Source organism: Lontra canadensis, unplaced genomic scaffold (genome assembly GCF_010015895.1).
Source record: "Lontra canadensis isolate GAN:19392208 unplaced genomic scaffold, GSC_riverotter_1.0 scaffold20, whole genome shotgun sequence".
Lineage (NCBI taxonomy): Eukaryota > Metazoa > Chordata > Mammalia > Carnivora > Mustelidae > Lontra > Lontra canadensis.
In genome coordinates, this window is record NW_022631014.1 from 14842371 (window position 1) to 14860439 (window position 18069).

The following is an 18069-nucleotide window of genomic DNA, read 5'->3' on the forward strand; positions in this document are numbered from 1 at the left end:
AAGCTTTTAATGAAAGTACAAGCAGAAATTAATAAATTAGAAAATAAAAATACTGGACTTGACAAATAAATTCCAAAGCTGGCTCTTTTGGAGGAAAAATAAAAAGGAATACCAAAATATAGAAAAAAGAATTGAAAGAATGTATGGATTACAACTCCATGCCAACAGAGACTAAAAAACAGAGCCAAGAAAGAAACTAAAATGCTATTAAGTATCTATCCAAAAGAGCATTGTTAAGTAACTCTTCATATTAAAGTGTAATGTCATCTCAACTGTTTCATAGCACAGCAAAAGATGAAAAGCTTAACATATTTTATGAAACAAACTGATACCAAAGCCTAAGAAAGATGATACAAAACAAACCTTAAAATCCTATATATTGGGCCACCTGGATGGCTTAGTCTGTTCAGTGTCTGCCTTTAGCTCAGGTCATTATCCCAGGATCCTGGGATGGAGCCCTGTGTTGGGCTCTGCTCAGCAGGGAGTCTGTTCCTTCTTCCCCCTCCCTGCCCACTTGTGCTTGCTCTCTCAGGTATATAAATAAAATCTTAAAAAAAAAATTATATATATATATATATCCATATGTATATATACATATATATGTGTGTATATATATATATCCCAATCTCATTTTTTAAAAGATACTATTAAATATTAAATATTATAATATTAAAATATTAAATACTAGGAAGTCTGGGGCACCTGGGTGGCTCAGTTAGTTAAGTATCCAACTCTTGGGCTCCTTCCCCATAAGCGGGTATATGCATGTTCTCTATTAAATAAAATCTTAAAAAAAAAATTAGGAATGGATAAAGAAGATGTGGTATATATACACAATGGAATACTATGCAGCCATCAAAAGAAATGAAATCTTGCCATTTGCGACAACGTGGATGGAACTAGAGGGTATCATGCTTAGTGAAATAAGTCAATCAGAGAAAGACAACTATCATATGATCTCCCTGATATGAGGAAGTGGAGATGCAACATGGGGGGTTAAGGGGGTAGGAGAAGAACAAATGAAACAAGATGGGATCGGGAGGGAGACAAACCATAAGTGACTCTTAATCTCACAAAACAAACTGAGGGTTGCTGGGGGGAGGGGTGTTGGGAGAAGGGGGGTGGGGTTATGAACATTGGGGAGGGTATGTGCTATGGTGAGTGCTGTGAAGTGTGTAAACCTGGCGATTCACAGACCTGTACCCCTAGGAATAAAAATATATGTTTATAAAAAATTAAAAAATAAATTTAAAAAAATAAATAAATAAAAATTTAGGAAATCTATTATTTTACTGAAGTGAAGGAAGAACTCTATAAATATCCTAAGACAGAAACCAATAGACCATTTGATGAAATTAACATTCATCCCTTAACAAAAACACAAAAATTATCAGACACCCTTCCAATAAATAGCCAACATTATGTTTAATGGTGGAGCATTAGTATAGCACTAATGTCATTAAAGAAAGAACAAGTTAAAAGTGCTTGTTAGCATCACTACTATTTAATGCCATTCTAGAAATTCTAAGCAATGCAACAGACAAGAGAACCATATGAGAAGTATACATAACAAAGAGTAAATTTATCATTATTTGAAAGATTTAACTGTACATCTAAATAACCTACAAAATCAAATTGAAATATTAATGGAAACATTAAAACTGTTGATATTTATCTTACGATCAACAAGAACTAGTAAAAAAGCTAACAGTTAAAATCACATTCACAACACCAATAAAAAAACTTCTAACCACTTAGCCGTGACAGAGCAGGACTCAAAAAAATTACAAACCTCTGACAGACATAAAGGCAACTTGAATAAAAAGAGGGGCATACTTTGTTCTTAGACAGGAAGACTCAAAATTGTAAATGTGTCCAATTTTCCCTAAAGTAATCTACAGTCATTTAATTGCAACCCCCCAAAGTACTGAGACTTCTAGAAGAATTTAACAAAATGACCCTGAAGGTTATCTGAACAAACATGCGATGCCCCTCGCCCCCCCTTTCAAACTTAAAATTAAAGACATTGTTATGCTTCACCCTCGTTACTTCTGTATATACTCCTAAAGAACAAAGACATTCCCCTACCTAGGCCCAATACCATCACCACACAATGTTAATAGTGATTAACACCACAGTCCAATACAGTCCATATTCAAATTTACCCGACTGACTCCACACGCCCTTTATATTATACTTTTTTATTTTTTAAAGATTATTTGAGAGAGAGAGAGAGAGAGACGAGAGACACCATACATGGGGAGACAGGCAAAGGGAGAAGGACAGAGAGAATCCCAAAGATCCTGCCAAACATTGAGCGCGTTGAGCATTAACACAGCTCCTCAATTCCACCACCCTGAGATCATGACCTGAGCTGAAACCAAGAGTCAGAGGCATAACAAACGATGCCACCAAGGCTCCCCTATACCTCTTTGTAAAATCCAAGACTCTAACTGCAGATTATGCACTGATTTGGTTGTCATGCCTTGGTCCCTTTTCATCTAGAACAGTCCCCATCTCTACTCCTTATTTTTTTTCTTTTTGCATCCCATCAGGAAGCACAGGTCAGTTTGACACATTACTGGCAATGCTGAAATATTAACCAGATCTCTCAGTTATAAAAGAACCTTCCCCCACTTTTACACTAGTAAGTGGAATGACATTTTGAAACTTAAGAGCATACCATGTTCTATAACAACTTTTCACCCAATGGTTTGGCCACTGATGATCCTTTCCCAAACCAATCATACTGAACAAAATGTTTCCTCTAATTTCATCATTTCATCTGTATTTATCCAACTTGAGTTTTTCACGTAAGAGCTTCATCCAGCCATCCACCCTAACACAGAGTTATTAAACAAGACAAAAAAGCCTAGATCCCTGATACCATCGGGCTGGACCTGCTGGGAACCATGCAAGAGAAAAATTTGTCTTAAATTTAAGCCCCCATTATTCAGCCTTTATGTTTAGCAACCATCACTTTCATACAGTCTAACAAATACAGATATTTTTATATGATGGCAAACAATATAACCACTAAAAGTGATCACAGAAAGCTCAATTTATTAAGACGGAAAAAAGTTGAGAACACGCTCTTTAACAGAAAGAGGCAGGACCAGAACAGTATGTAGCATATACTATTTTTAAAAATTGTGTATGAACCAGTATATACAATAGAATATTACACCTCCATCAGAAAGGATGAATACCCAACTTTTTTATCAATATGGACGGGACTAGAGGAGATTATGCTGAGTGAAATAAATCAAGCAGAGAGAGTCAATTATCATATGGTTTCACTTACTTGTGGCGCATAAGGAATAACACGGAAGACACTGGGTGAAGGAAAGAAGGGCACTGGGGGAAACTGGAGGGGGAGACAAACCATGAGAGACTGTGGACTCTGAGAAACAAACTGAGGGTTTTAGAGGGGCAGGGGTGGAGGGATGGGTGAGCCTGGTGGTGGGTATTAAGGAGGGCACATATTGCATGGAGCACTGGGTGTGATGCATAAACAATGAATCTTGGAGCACTGAAAAAATAAATTAAATTGAAAAAAAGTTCAGAAAAGGTTGTGATTACCTCTCCATGGCAGGATTTTAAGGCAGGTTTAACTTTTTAAATATTACTGGAATTTTTATAATGAGCATGTACTATTTTTACTAACAGAAAAAAACAATGAAGCCCTTTTCAGCTTAAAATGTGCCAAACAGATGCAGCAAGAGTTCAGGTCACATAGTTTAGAACTTGCAAATTAGCTTTAATGACTGTAATATTCCTTTCTTTTCCTAATGTGTCATTCATAAACACTGGCAATCTCCATTTTAAATCTTACATGTTTAAAAAACCATCTTTAAATTGGTGGTTTGGAATATGGAAAACATTTTCTAACAAACAGTGTTGTAAGTGGTGATTAAGTTCGGAGGACAGGCAAGAAAGCCTACCTGTTCCATAATTTTGATGTAATTAAGCAAATAACTAAGAGTATTAGCTAAAATTCTAGGAAGGGAGGAAGAAGTAAAAGGAGTTTTTCATCCCTTCCTGTATATAATGATAATGGAAGATACATTTCAGAAATACTTTTTTGTTTAGGAGTTCCCTACTACCATATCCAACCTTCCCATCTCAGGTGCTCCACTCCCCGGCCAACAAATATCCTAATGTACCCTAGGACTCAGCACTCCCCTCCAATCTGCTCTTCAAGGAATGTCACGACACTGGGGTGCCCAGGTGGCTCAGTCAGTTAAGCATCTGCCTCCAGCTCAGGCCCTGATCCCAGGGTCCTGGGATCGAACCCCGCATCCAGCTCCCTGTTCTGCAGGAAGCCTGCTTCTCCCTCTCCCACTCCCCCTGCTTGTGTTCCCTCTCTCACTGTGTCTCTCTCTGTCAAATAAATAAATAAAATCTTTAAAAAAAAAGAATGTCACAACACTAACTCCTAGGTTTTGCACAGCAGCCATGGTATAATAGATAAGAAAGAAAACCTAGGCTAGAGACCTGGCTATCAATTTCTAGCTATATGATCTTGGATCAAATAGTCTGAGTTTCCTCATTTGTAAAATGGGTATAAATCTTACATCATAATATTGTGCAGACTAAGGCAACTTAAAAATATGTGGTTTTGGGGCACCTGGGTGGCCCAGTTGGTTAAGCGTCCAATTCTCAATCTCAGCTCTGGTCTTGATCTCAGGGTTGAGTTCAAGCCCTGAGTTGGGCTCTACACTGGGCATGGAGACTACTTTAAAAAAAATTTTTTACACACACACACACACACACACACACACACGTATACTAGTATTATCACAGCTATCAATAATGTGACTTATCAAAGGCCACCTATATAGAAATGAGCAGAGCGAGAGCCTGGTCTTCTGAGTCCTCAACCAGTGCTCTTTCCAATATATTCAGCTGTCTTCCTAGGTTCTAACATCATAACTTTCCCTTGTCCCACACACACTCCTGGACTGGCTCTCTCATTGAGCAATTAAAGAAAGGAGTCTTGCTGCATGAAGTTCAGGTCATGTATAAAAACAAATCTTCTTAGAAATGATAGCATTCTTTAAAAGGAGATGCTTATTTGCCCAAACTGATCTCATTTACTTCAGTGTAACAGAACTGCAGCATGCATTTAACAGTTAAGTGGAAAAATTCAGGCTCTCTGGGAAAGATGATTGTCTTGGGGCAGAAGCTAGGTACCCTTGGTTTATTTCTGCTCTTCACAGTCTCCTTCTTCTACTCCCAGAATTAGACTTCTAGAAAAAACACCAAGTTTTTCAGGTGATGACAACAGCTAGGTAAGAGCAGGGAGACAGACAGAGAGCAGTAGTTGTAGTCTGGGCTGTCTGTTTGGGTAACTTCCAAACTGCTCATGTCACTGCAGTTTCTGATGAAAACATCAGGGTCTTCGTATTAATTACATTACCTATGCGGTTCCCTTCTTGGAGTTCAATTTAGGGACATAACTCTTCCCTTTTCCCCATCATATGGGGTACCCAACCTGAATACAGAGATCTACCCTTTTTAGGCCCTCTACTTACACAAATTACCTAATTAAGAATAATGCTTCAGTGATTTGTGCAAGTCTGTACGGACTGGAAACAGGAATTTGGGATTTCACCAAATAGCAATCTACTTAAGACACAGTCTCTTGGAACACAAACTAAAATAGGGAACTACCTGTAGCAAGGCGTACAGTCAGGCATTCACAGCTAGTGGTTCTGAATGCAATTTCTGAGATAATTTTGAAAGCATTACCTCAGTTCTAGATAACTCTGTCAGTCACCCAAGTCTTCCCCTTTTTAGCCTGAGCTTTTTTCTGCCTATTTAAAGAAATCTCTTTAGTTTCCATCTGCTTTTATTCCCAGTAAGCTAAGTGTTTAATGAACACCTGACCATCTGTGTAAGCGCTAAGTTCTCCCAAGGATTCAGGCTGAAGATATATTCTGGGAAGTTTTAAGACTCCATACATGCTGTGCAAAAGAGAACTGTAAGGAATGGTACTGGACAGCTAGTTCATACCACTAATGCCAGTCACAATTCCCTGGCAACAACACTGACAAATATCAACAAAGGTAGAAAAGTAACAGAAAAGCACAGGGATTCAAGGTGGGGGGGGCGGGAGGTGGTAGGAGGTACGAGTTAGACAAGAAATAGCCATCTTATGTTAAAGGCAGAAAAGGGGGAAAAAAAGTTTGTATATTTCACTTGGGGTTGAGGAAGAGAAAGGGGAGGGAGAGGAGGGTGCTATGAAGTCAACTTTCTCCTCTCAAAGTCCCCATAAAAATCCATGTTTCTGCCTTCAAAACCATGCAATCAGGCCTGGTGTTATTACTGCATTCTTCAGGCCCAATTTCTGAATGAATAAATGAACAAACCAAAAAAAGGGCAAGAAACCACACCAAACCCTTTTGCTTACAGAAACCTGAAACAAGTCTTTTTCCTAAAATGTGAACAAAAAGGTTTAATCTTTACAAAGGTCTGTCTAAATACCTTAATATGAGAGCCATGTACTTGACTCAGGGTACATGCTCATGTTCAGGCACACACAATAATTAAAGCAACTTAAAAAAAATCATGTCAGATACCGTGCCAGATTCTTTACAAGTAACAGTCTGCTCTGCAAATAACACGATGGCGTTTAAAGAAACACTGCATTATCAAAAATCACATATAAAAACAATGGTTTCTATGGGAAAATGGGAGGTGGGAGAAAAGGGAATTTAAGATTGCAGTTAAGAATGATTTTTTCGTTAGGAGTATCACTAATAAAGGCATGTTTTTAGCTATAAGCGTACACTGCTGTACACTGTAAAACTTCAACATCACTGTGGAAATCCTACAACTGATCGCACCTCACTCTGTCCCCTTTTCCCAGCACTCTCACTAGCATAATCCTTCCAGTGGTTTTTCAGATTTGTTAGGACAGACACGAATAACTTAGAAGAGCAGCGCTGTTCAATTGCCTTTGTTTCCTATACTAGCTCCCTACCTTGTTATCTGATTGTTATAACACAAACGGCAGTCTGCCTAATTAAAACCATGTTCCTTAATTAATCCATGCCATCACAATACATTCATTTTATAAAAATACTATCTGTAAGGTAGCTGGTTGCATTATTTTATTCTTCTTCCCAACAACTTTACTACAGAGGCACCACTACACTGGAGTCCTATTTAATTTCTGAGTATACAAAAAGGGAAGAAATTATCTAAATAGTGGAGACCACTGCATCCAGTCACTCTATTCACAAGCTCAGGACCACGGTGAGGATGAGATAGCAAATGCCTTTCTCCTGTTCCCTTAGTACATACCAGATCCCCACATGCCTCACTCTCAAAGCAGAAACTATCTTAAATATGATGACTCTGATGTTTAAAGGGAAATTCTGAATACAAGCAAATTTTGCTGTGCTACCTTTAGAGCCACATTAAGACAAAACTGACAGTATTTCCATTCTACAAAGAGGTCAGGTGGCTTGCCCAAAGTCACAAGTAGTACTCCATTTTCAATTGTTTCTTGGATCCTTGTGAATTTTAATCAATGAAGTAGAAACACCATTTCAGATATATATTTTTATCTATTATATATTTTATCTTTATCCATTTTAATCTATTTTAATAAATTGCCAGGTTTTTATAATATTGCTCTGAGGCCTACATTAAAAAAAAAAAAATTCCAAAGCCAATCATTTCTCTAAAAAAATACCCTGGTTATCACTTTTGAAAACAAACTTCGGGGAACCTGGGTGGCTCAGTCTGTTAAATGACTGCCTTCGGCTCAGGTCACGATCTTGGGTCCTGGGATTGAGCCCTGCCATCGGGCTCCTTGCTCATTGGGAAGTCTGCTTCTCCCTCTCCCTCTGCTTGTGCTCTGTCAAATAAATATATAAAATCTTCAAAAAAAAAAAAAAAAAAAAAAAAGAATGGCACTGTATTCCTCTAAAATGTCAATGTCATAAAAGAAAAAAAAATAGAAAAAAAGGTATAAAAATGGAGAATAAAGTGACATGGCAGCTGAATGCAGTATCTGATGCTAAACTAGATTTTGTATTGGAAGAGAAAGAATACTATAATTGACTTTTTGGGCCAATCACAAAAATGGAAGGAACACAGAGATGGTAGATTAAAGTATCACATCAATGCAAATTTGTAAAGTTAATAATTACATTGCACTTATGCAACATCTCCATTCTAAACAAATACGCTAAATAAAATACACTTAAGTATTTATGAGTAAAGAGCCATGATGTAGGTAACTTACCCTCAGATGATTCAGAAAAAATTGCATGTGCAGAAAAAGTAAGCAAATGGAATAAAATGTAAAGAGGTAATTCTGTATAAAGGACAGATGGGTGATTTTTATTTTATTTTTCAGCTTCTTATAAATGTGAAATAATAGCCAAAAGAAAAGTTCAAAACATCTGTAAATAAAGCCCAATGCTTGCATTCTGTGAAAGCATGTGTCTAGAACAGTAGTTCTCAAACTTTTTGCTTTTGGAACACCTCTCTCTCTCTCTCTCTCTCTCTCTATATATATATATATATATATTTTTTTTTTTTTATTTTATTTATTTGAGAGAGAATGCGAGAGAGCACAAGCAGAGGGAGATGGAGAAGCAGACTTCCCAATGAGCAGGGAACCTGATCTGGGGGCTTGATCTCAGGACCCTGAGATCTTGACCTAAGCCAAGGGCAGCCACTTAACCAACTGAACCACCCAAATGCTCCACCCCTCTATATTCTTAACAATTACTGAGGACCTTAAAGATTTTTTGTATGGGTTTTATCTATTGATATTTACCATAATAGAAATTAAAACGGAGAAACATTAATAATCAGTTTTTAATAAACTCATTATATGTTAACACAAACTTTTTTTTAAGATTTTATTTATTTATCTATTTGACAGACAGAGATCACAAGTAGGCAGAGAGGCAGGCAGAGAGAGAGGAGGAAGCAGGCTCCCTGCCAAGCAGAGAGCCCAATTCGGTGCTCGATCCCAGGACTCTGGAATCACGACCTGAGCAGAAGGCAGAGTAAGATTTAACGCACTGAGCCACCCAGGTGTCCCAACTCAAATATTTTTAATAATTTGTATTTTCAAAAACGAACAAGAGGTTTTAATGTGTCATCATTTTACATTTTTGCAAATCTCGGTTATGTCTGGTGTAGAAGACAGGTTTTCTTGACTGCTCGTGAATTATATCTGTTGCGTCATCAGAGTGAACAAAATGGGTGTCTGACACCCTAGGCCCTAAGGAAAGCATCTTGCAATTTGAAAACAAAAGGCCTGTATCATTTTACTATTATAATGTAGTATAACTATAATTTACTTTGAAATACCTTACATAAATGTTGATGGAATCATGAAAAAAAATAATAAATGATGAGTTTTTAAACTTTAACCAGAAAGAAATACCCTCTAAAAGTGAGAATCAAAAGCCACACCTCAGAGATGGCTACTAAAAATACTTTTGCTATTTTATCTTTGATCAACCTGGGGCTTTATTACTAGCAATATGCATGTTAGAAATGGGTTTTTACTGTTAAATCAGTGATGTTCGGAATTAGTGATATACAGACAGAACAAAAATATCTGGAGCTATTCCATACCCTTACATTAACAGGACAAATGAATCTGGAGGGTCACCGACTGGAGTAGAACCTGAGGTTGGGTCTACCAAAAAATCCCGAGGCTAGCCACATGTTTACGGTATTCTGGTACCTGACAAACATTTGCAGGACAATATTCAAGAGCAGGAATCTTTCACATAAGAAGTGCCAGGAGCACTGAAAGAAAACAGAACTGGGACACCATCAAACTTACAGAACTTTTTTTCTTACGTGTGGGCATACTTGTTTGCTAATGTCTATATATGGTAAAATGTGACTTTTGGTGTACCCTCGTAGCAAGGTTGTGATAAAGGCAACCTATGGCCCTCACTTAACTTACTGATAACTCCCTCATATTACTTAAAAAACCCATAATAGCCATTCTTGACTAACCTGGATTAAATCAGTTTATTGGCAGATATCTAAAACCTGGTTCCTTGGACTCCAGTTTCTTAGTACAAGGATCTGAATGATAAGGCAAGGAAAACGCAAGCTTCTGAGGCACCAAAGAGGGAAAAACAAGATGACTATTTCATGCTTACCCTGGGAGGCTCTCACTAGCCCTAGAGAACATTTAACCAGAGAAGGTTAAGTCTGTTAGAAAAATGAAGTTGTCAATGTGAAATCAATGAGGATTTCATATATATACACACACACTTCCAAACTGGGTACCACATTCCACACAAAAGTAATGCCTTCAGGAAACAAGAGCTTATTTATAAAGACAATGATAAATGACTGGCTAATTTCTGTCAGTTAACATTTTTAGAAATTTATAAGGAATTCCAGGTTTAATAAAAATGGAATAAATATACTCCACCCTACCTTTCTCACTGAAAGCAACTAAGAAACCTTGGACAGAAAGCATGGAACAATTATCCAAGCACTGAAAGAAAAAAAAAATTGGAAGCAGGCAGACTGGGGAAGTAACACAAAAAAAGTCCACCGAATTAGTAATGAATTTTGTTTTCCTACCTTATCTTGTGGCTGGGAATCAAAAGCAATCTGAAACCTGGAACTGCACTCTGGGTACAGAAGAGCTCTGAGGAAAGAGACCCCTACAGGTGAGAGTGAATGGGCGAAATCTCGTTATCTTTCTGTTCTTTCCATTCTCTAGTTCTAGCTCCTAGGCAATTCCACAGGGATGGTGGCAAGAACAGTGGTGACTGGACAAGCACATAAAACTTCAAGGAAGGCAAAGAATCCTTCTGACTAGAGGAACTGTGCTCCTAAGAGCACAGAAGAATCCCTGCTGCTCTTTAACTCTCAATTCTCTTGCCACTTAGCCTCAGAGACAGACATATTTCTAAGAAGCACATGGTAGAGAAAGGAAACTAAAACCCTGGCTTTCTGGCAGGATGACCAAAAAAGGGAGTCCCTAAGGGCCAGAATATATTAGGGAAATCTCAAAGAAGAGGGAGCTCCCTCAAGAAAACAGTCCCATGGTGTTATGAACTCCAGGGCTCATCCATACATTATGCATGTGTGGGTATGACTCTAAACAGCAGAAGGTGGTTGCCAGCTAAACCTAACCAGGCTTACTGCCTGCTACAGAATCATCATCATCACCAACAGTGAGGGCTCTCCACAGGATTTAAAGTAGACCCAGGGTCATGTAACATAATACACAAAATGTCCAAGATACAATTCAACATTTACTGTCATTTAAAGAACCATGAAAATCTCATATTCCATAAGGAAAGGGCAAAAACAGCAACTCTATGATAATACCAATGCTAGAAATGGTTAGACAAAGACTTTAAAGATTTTATTTATTTATTTGAGAGAGCGTGAAAGAGAGCACAAGAGCGGGATGAGGGGCAGAGGAAGAAGCAGACTCCCCGATGAGCAGGGAGCCCAATGTAGAACTCAATCCTGGGACTCCAGGATCATGACCTTAGCTGAAGGCAGATGCTTAACTGACTGAGCCACCCAACCACCCCTAGACAAAGACTTTAAAGCAGCTATTTCAACCACACTATGTTCAGTACAAATATTCTTAAAATGAATGGAAAAACAAAATCTCAAGCAAAACCACAACGAAATTAAAAAAATAAATAAAATGGTCAAAATTAAAAATTCACGTGATGGGCTCAACAATACAATGAAGATGACAGAGGAAAAAGTGAACTTAAAACCAATTAATAGGGACGCCTGGGTGGCTCAGTTGGTTGGACGACTGCCTTCGGCTCAGGTCATGATCCCGGAGTCCCGGGATCGAGTCCCACATCGGGCTCCCAGCTCCATGGGGAGTCTGCTTCTCCCTCTGACTTTCTCCTCGCTCATGCTCTCTCTCACTGTCTCTCTCTCAAATAAATAAATAAAATCTTAAAAAAAAAAAAAAAAACCAATTAATAGAAATTATTCAATGTGCAAAACAGAGAGGAAAAAAAGACAAAAATAAAAACTGAACAAAGCCTCAGACTTCAAAAAATACATCAAAAGATTTATTTGTGTCATCAAAGTCCTGGAAAGATAGGAAAAAGTGTTGGACAGAAAACTATCGGGAGAAGCAGTAGCTGAAAATGTCTTAAATTTCACAAAAGACAAAGATTCAAGAAGATCAGAAACCCCAATTAGAATAAACCAAAGAAATTCACACCCACACACATCACAATAATACTGCTGAAATCTAGAGACAAAATAAAAATCTCAAAAGCAGTCACACCAGAACAACACATTACATATGGGGCAACAAAAATTTGCATGACTACAGATTTCTTATCAGAAACCAAACTGACCAGAAGGAACATTTTTCAAGTGCTAAAAAAAAGTAATCATCAACCCCAAATTCTGTAACTACGAAAATATCTTTCAAGAATAAAGGCAAAGTTGGGGTGCCTAGGTGGCTCTGTCGGTTAGGCATCTGATTCTTGATCTCAGGTGTTGATCTCAGGGTGGTGAGTTCAAGCCCCTTGTTGAGCTCCATGCTAGGCGTGGAGGCTACTTAAAAAAAAAAAAAAAAAAAAAAAAAAGGAGAAGAAGGACGCCTGGGTGGCTCGGTGGGTTAAAGCCTCTGCCTTCAGCTCAGGTCATGATCCCAGGGTCCTGGGATCCAGCCCCGCATTGGGCTCTCTGCTCAGAATGGAGCCTGCTTCCTCCTCTCTCTTTCTCTGCCTGCCTCTCTGCCTACTTGTGATCTCTGTCAAATAAATAAATAAAATCTTAAAAAAAAAAAAAAAAAAGAAAGAGAAGAAAGGCAAAGTAAAATTCTCAGGTGAAAAACCAAAACCGGAAAACCAATAAAGAGAACTTATTGCCAAAGTTCTGCTCTGAAAGAAATGCCTAATTTAAACAAATTCTTCAGGTGAAAGAAGGGGAACCTAAGACTTCAGAAATGAACAAAAAAGATCAGAAATGTAAACACATGAGTCAATAATGAGAGTATTTTTTCCTCCTCTTAAGCTAGTATGTGTGACGTTTGAAAGCAAAGGCTTTCAATGTTTGTAGATGTAATACATATGACCAATACAACAAAAGGTTGTAAAGGGTTATTACATAGTGGGATGGTTTCAACATTTCACCTGAAGTGGTAAAATATTAATTCTAAGTACACCGTGAAAAGCCAAGGATATATATTATAATCTCTAAAGCAACAACTAAAAAAACCATATAAAGATCATCAAAAGGTCAACAGAAAAATTTAAAAGAAATACTAAAAAATATTCAAATAACCCAGAATGCAAGAAAACAAAGGAAGCAAAAACAATTAAGACAAATCCAAACAAATAATAATTGCACTAAGTGTAAAAGCCTAAATATACTGATTAAAAGATTATGAGAATGGGTTAAAAAAAAAAGACCCATCTACTTACCATCTGTAAGAAACCCACTTTATTTATTCAAGGTTTTTTTTGGGGGGGGGTGGAGGGGAGCAGAGGGAGAGGGAGAATCCCAAGCAGGTTCCACACCCAATGCAGGGCCCCACTAGCTCATGACCTGAGCTGAATTCAAGAGCTGGAGACTCAACGGACTGAGCCACACAGGTGCACCAGATTTTATTTTCAAGTATCTCTACATCCAACATGGAGCTTGAGCTCACAATCCCGAGATCGAGAGCCTCATGCTCCACCAAATGAGCCAGCAAGGTACCCCAAGAAACACACTTTAAATATAAGTTAAAAGTAGAATAGAAAATGACGTACCGGATAAACACTAACAAAAAAATGAAGTAGTAGTATTCATAACAGACAAAGCAGGTTTCCAAGCAAGAAAAATTACCAGGAATAACAAGGCTCATTACATAACGATAAAAGGGTCAATTCGTTAGGAAGACATAACAATCCTAAATGGATATGCATCCAACTAACAAGAAAGCCTCAAACAAAGCAAAAACTAACAGAACTGAAAGAAGAAATTAAATCCACAATTATTGACGGAGACTTCGATATTCCTCTCTTGGTAAACAATAGAAGAAGAAGACAAAAAAATCAGCCAGGATATGGAAGAACTGAACAACACCATTAGCCAACTGACTCAAGTTGACATTTATAGGACACTCCACAGAAAAACAGCAGAATATATATTCTTTTAAAGTGCACATGGGAAATTCACTAATATAGAACATATCAAACCTTAATAAATTTAGAAGAACTGAGATCATATAAAGTATGTTCTCCAACCATAATGGAATTAAAGTAGAAATCATTAACACAAAAACTGCAAAATAGCCAAGTACTCTGAAATTAAAACACTTCTCAATAACTCTTGAGCCAAAGACTAAGCCTCAAGGGAAAAGAGAAAATATTCTGAGCTGAAAGAAAATGAACAATATGTCAAAATTTGTGGGGTCATGCATATAAAGGGAATTTATAGCATTAAACCCTTATACTGGAAAAGGGTCTCGAGTCAACAATACAAATCTGCACTTAAAGAAACTAGAAAAAGAGCAAAGTAACCCAAAGCAAGCAACAGAAAAGATATGAAGAGCAGAAATCATTAAAACTGGAAGAAAATAGGGGGAAAAGATCAACAAAACCAAAGTTTTCTGAAATGGTAAGTATGACAGTGATAAACCTCTAGCCAGAGACCAAGGAAAAAAGACAAAGGGCACAGATTATCAATATCAGGAACGAAAGGAGAGCTATCACTACAAATCCCACAGATAAAATCACTCAAGAAGAAATAAGATGAAGAGTTCTGCAACTATTGAAGAAATTAAAATCTTAATTAAAAACCTTCTGAAAAAAAAAATCCTAAAGTATAGTCCTGGAATTATTTCAAATAGGAACCAACTTATTTTATTGGATTCACAGTGAAAAACTCTCTATATAGACACCTTCCTCTTCTAACACATACTTAAAACTCATTTTGTAATTCAAAAGCCTTGATAACTTACTATAAAACATACAAATTTCCATGGATAGTAATAGAAAACAATACATACTGTGCTGCATTCAACTCAATTTCTATCAGAACTTTTTAAGATTTTACTTATTTGAGGGGCGCCTGGGTGGCTCAGTCGTTAAGCAACTGCCTTCAGCTCAGGTCATCCTGGATGAGGCCCGCATCAGGCTCCCTACTCAGCAGGAAGTCTACTTCTCTCTTCCACTCCCTCTGCTTATGTTCCCTCTCTCGATGTCATTCTCTGTCAAATTAATAAATAAATAAAATCTTAAAAAAAAAAAAAGATTTTACTTACTTGAGAGAGAAAATGAGAAAGCACAAGAAGAGGAGGATCAGAGGGAGAAGCGGACTTCCTGCTGAGCAGGGATCTCCCCATGGGGCACTCACTCCCAGGACTCCAGGATCATGACCCTAGCTGAAGGCAGTTGCTTCACCAACTGAGCCACCCAGGTGCCCCTTATCAGTACTTCTTGATCTCTCATTAATGTGGTCATTATGGTCACTCCTAAAGGATCTTTGATACTACTTTGTATTTACAGTAAGTAAAGTATTAACAATACAAGAAATCAAGAATATCACTTGGCTAAGTACTCAATGACATACTTACTAATGGTTAAATCTTTCAAAGCAGGGTACCTCACTTGAACAGCTGAAGTGATCCTTAAAAGTTGTGTAAAAATCAAGTACCTACTATTTAGGTAATATACTGAAAAGTGCTTGAAGTATTATATAGGAGATTGAACCATATGAAATTGCCAATTATCAACTGGTTTAACACAGAACAGTATAAGCATGAAATTCGTTCTACATTTAACAAACGCATTCTGGAGCTTTTTCATAACAAAGGTTATTTGCAAATCTAGGATATGAATACTTTTCATGAGTCTATTTTTAATTTTTTTTGACAGTGGGAAATAGCTTTTTTATTTAATATGTTCAATTTGCTATTTTTAATTCTTAAAAAAACGTAAGCCCTGTTATCTGAAGCACGGACTCACTACAGGATAAGGATTAAGATCAAGGCTCAAAATATTAAAGGATTAAGATCAAGGCTCAAAATATTGCACAGAGAATGCAACCATATTTCTAAGATCACAACATTCCTTTGCTCAAAATCCTTCCATATCTTATCTCACAGGGTCAAAAGTCCTTACTGTGGTCTATAGCCATTTCCTGCTACTCTCATCCCTCCTCTACTTCACCCTGGGCTTCTGGCAGTTCTTCAAACACCAAAGCACCCTCCCTCCTCAGTGCCTTTGTACTAACTTCCTTGGCCAGAAATGCTCCTCAAAGACATCCAGGAAGCTTACCCCCTCCTCTGCTTCAGATGTTTGCCTGTTATCTCAAAATAGCCTTTTCTGACCAACATATTAAAACAGTACCTCTACTACAAGCCACTGTATTTTTTCCCCTTGTTTATGGTCTGTCTTCTCCCAGCAGAATACAAACTACAAGGAAGAGAGTCCTTTGTTTTATTCATTGCTATATCCCCAGAGTCTTGGACAGCAGCAGGCTCTCAAGAATCTGCTGGACAAGATGCTGCACAAAGACTGCATATTTATTTCCAACTAAAACTTATGTCACAGATACACACACACAAAAAAAAAAAGGTTAAGAAAACAGTTCGGAACCCGGCAGGCTTTGCTATTTAAAATGAAACAACTACCATTTAGAAAAAAATACTTTATTTTCAGTAATATATATTAAGGAATGGCTGGATTCCTTGAAAGACGAAGCATTAATGCTAAATGCATGCGTGCTGCAAGTCTCTGTTGGTACAGAACACTTCGCTTTATCACAGAAGACTTTCACTAAATCATTTCCCCATGAACCAAGAAATTCTGGCTAAAGATACTTAAAGAAAAATAGAGATGGGAGTTAACCTACTGATATACAAGAATTAGGAAATACAGAATATACGAATCCAAACCTCAGAGCAGAGAAAAATACCAGAAATAGGAATTGGAGTGATTGTCCCCTTAGAGACACTGAGACAGAAAAAGTCCAAGACAGACTGCACCCTTTCCCTTTGGCGCCAGGGATGGTACGAACACTCAGTCCGGGGGTGCAAGGCGTGACTGTCCCGGCAAGGGGCTTCGGAGGGCGAGACCCGGACCCTGAGTGGGATGGGAGTGGCGGATTCCGGCCGCTCTCCTCTACCAATGATTTTCGCTCAGGAGCAAAGGTAGTGCTGACTGCGCCTACCCGCTCCCAAAAAGGGTTGGGGGAGGGTTGATGAGAGTAGACCCCTCCCCTAACCCCAAGGATGGTCCAGGCCCCCGCAGGAGCCCAGCCTCCCGCTCACCCGGCTCCCGGTTGATCTCGATGTCGAAGTGGCACTGCGGCCGGTCCTGCGCCCCCATCGCGACCGAGGCGGCGGCAAGAGCTACGAGAAAGGGGGAAGAAAGCGATCAGGGCGGGAGCTAGGGCGGGGGCTGGGGCGGAGCCCGCGCCGCGATCGCCTCGCGCCGGCCTGTCGCGATACCACGGGAGGCCGAGCCGGGGTTCCCTCCAGCCCCGGGCCTCCCGACTCCCAAAGAGCGCGCACACATGCGGGCGAGCTCTTCACCTGGTTGGCCTCCAGCCTGAGCAGCTCTCCGTGAGCGGAGGGGAAAGCGCTGCCACCGCAGCGGCCGGAGCCCAACGCCACTAACGGACCACCACCCCCTCCCCCGGGCCGGCCTCCCCGTGCCACGCTAAACCCCGCGAGAGTCGGGACAAATACCGCGAGAGCACAGCCTCGAAGGGGGTGTTTAACCGAAGAGTGCGCGCGCAGGTGGGCGTGTCTGAGAGCTCCCGAGGAGCTTCTAGCCCGACGCTCCTATACCTGAGCTAGTCTTCTTTTGCCCCGCCCCTTTCCTCGCGTTAGAGTCAGTCGCCCAATCTGGGCGCCCTGATCACGCCTGCGCTCTCTGATTCCTCTGGTCCTCCCTCAGGATCCGTGAGTGTTCGTGCATTTTCCGGTATCGCGATGCTTCCGTGTTGTCTACACCTGCGAGCAAGCCGTGAGAAATGAAGTCGAGGTTCAGTGAACGGACGGATCGTTTGGCCTGTTTTCGTTTTCTCAAGGCGTAGTTATGACACTCTTTTCCTCTTAGACTGTTTCATTTC

At 39.2% G+C, this 18069-nt stretch overlaps 1 protein-coding gene across 2 annotated transcripts in view; it reads right to left on the reverse strand.

Moving 5' to 3' along the window:
• The window catches only part of NKTR (natural killer cell triggering receptor), a 59056-nt gene extending 41402 nt beyond the window's left edge, over window positions 1-17654 (reverse strand). For both annotated transcript variants that reach the window (XM_032861075.1, XM_032861074.1), the window contains exons 1-2: window positions 17528-17654; window positions 17264-17344 (exon numbers count right to left, since the gene is read on the reverse strand). In XM_032861075.1, the coding sequence (XP_032716966.1) occupies window positions 17264-17321 (58 nt within the window). In that variant the 5' untranslated portion in view covers window positions 17322-17344; window positions 17528-17654. The remainder of the gene's footprint in view (window positions 1-17263; window positions 17345-17527) is intronic.
• Window positions 17655-18069: the final 415 nt, after the last annotated feature.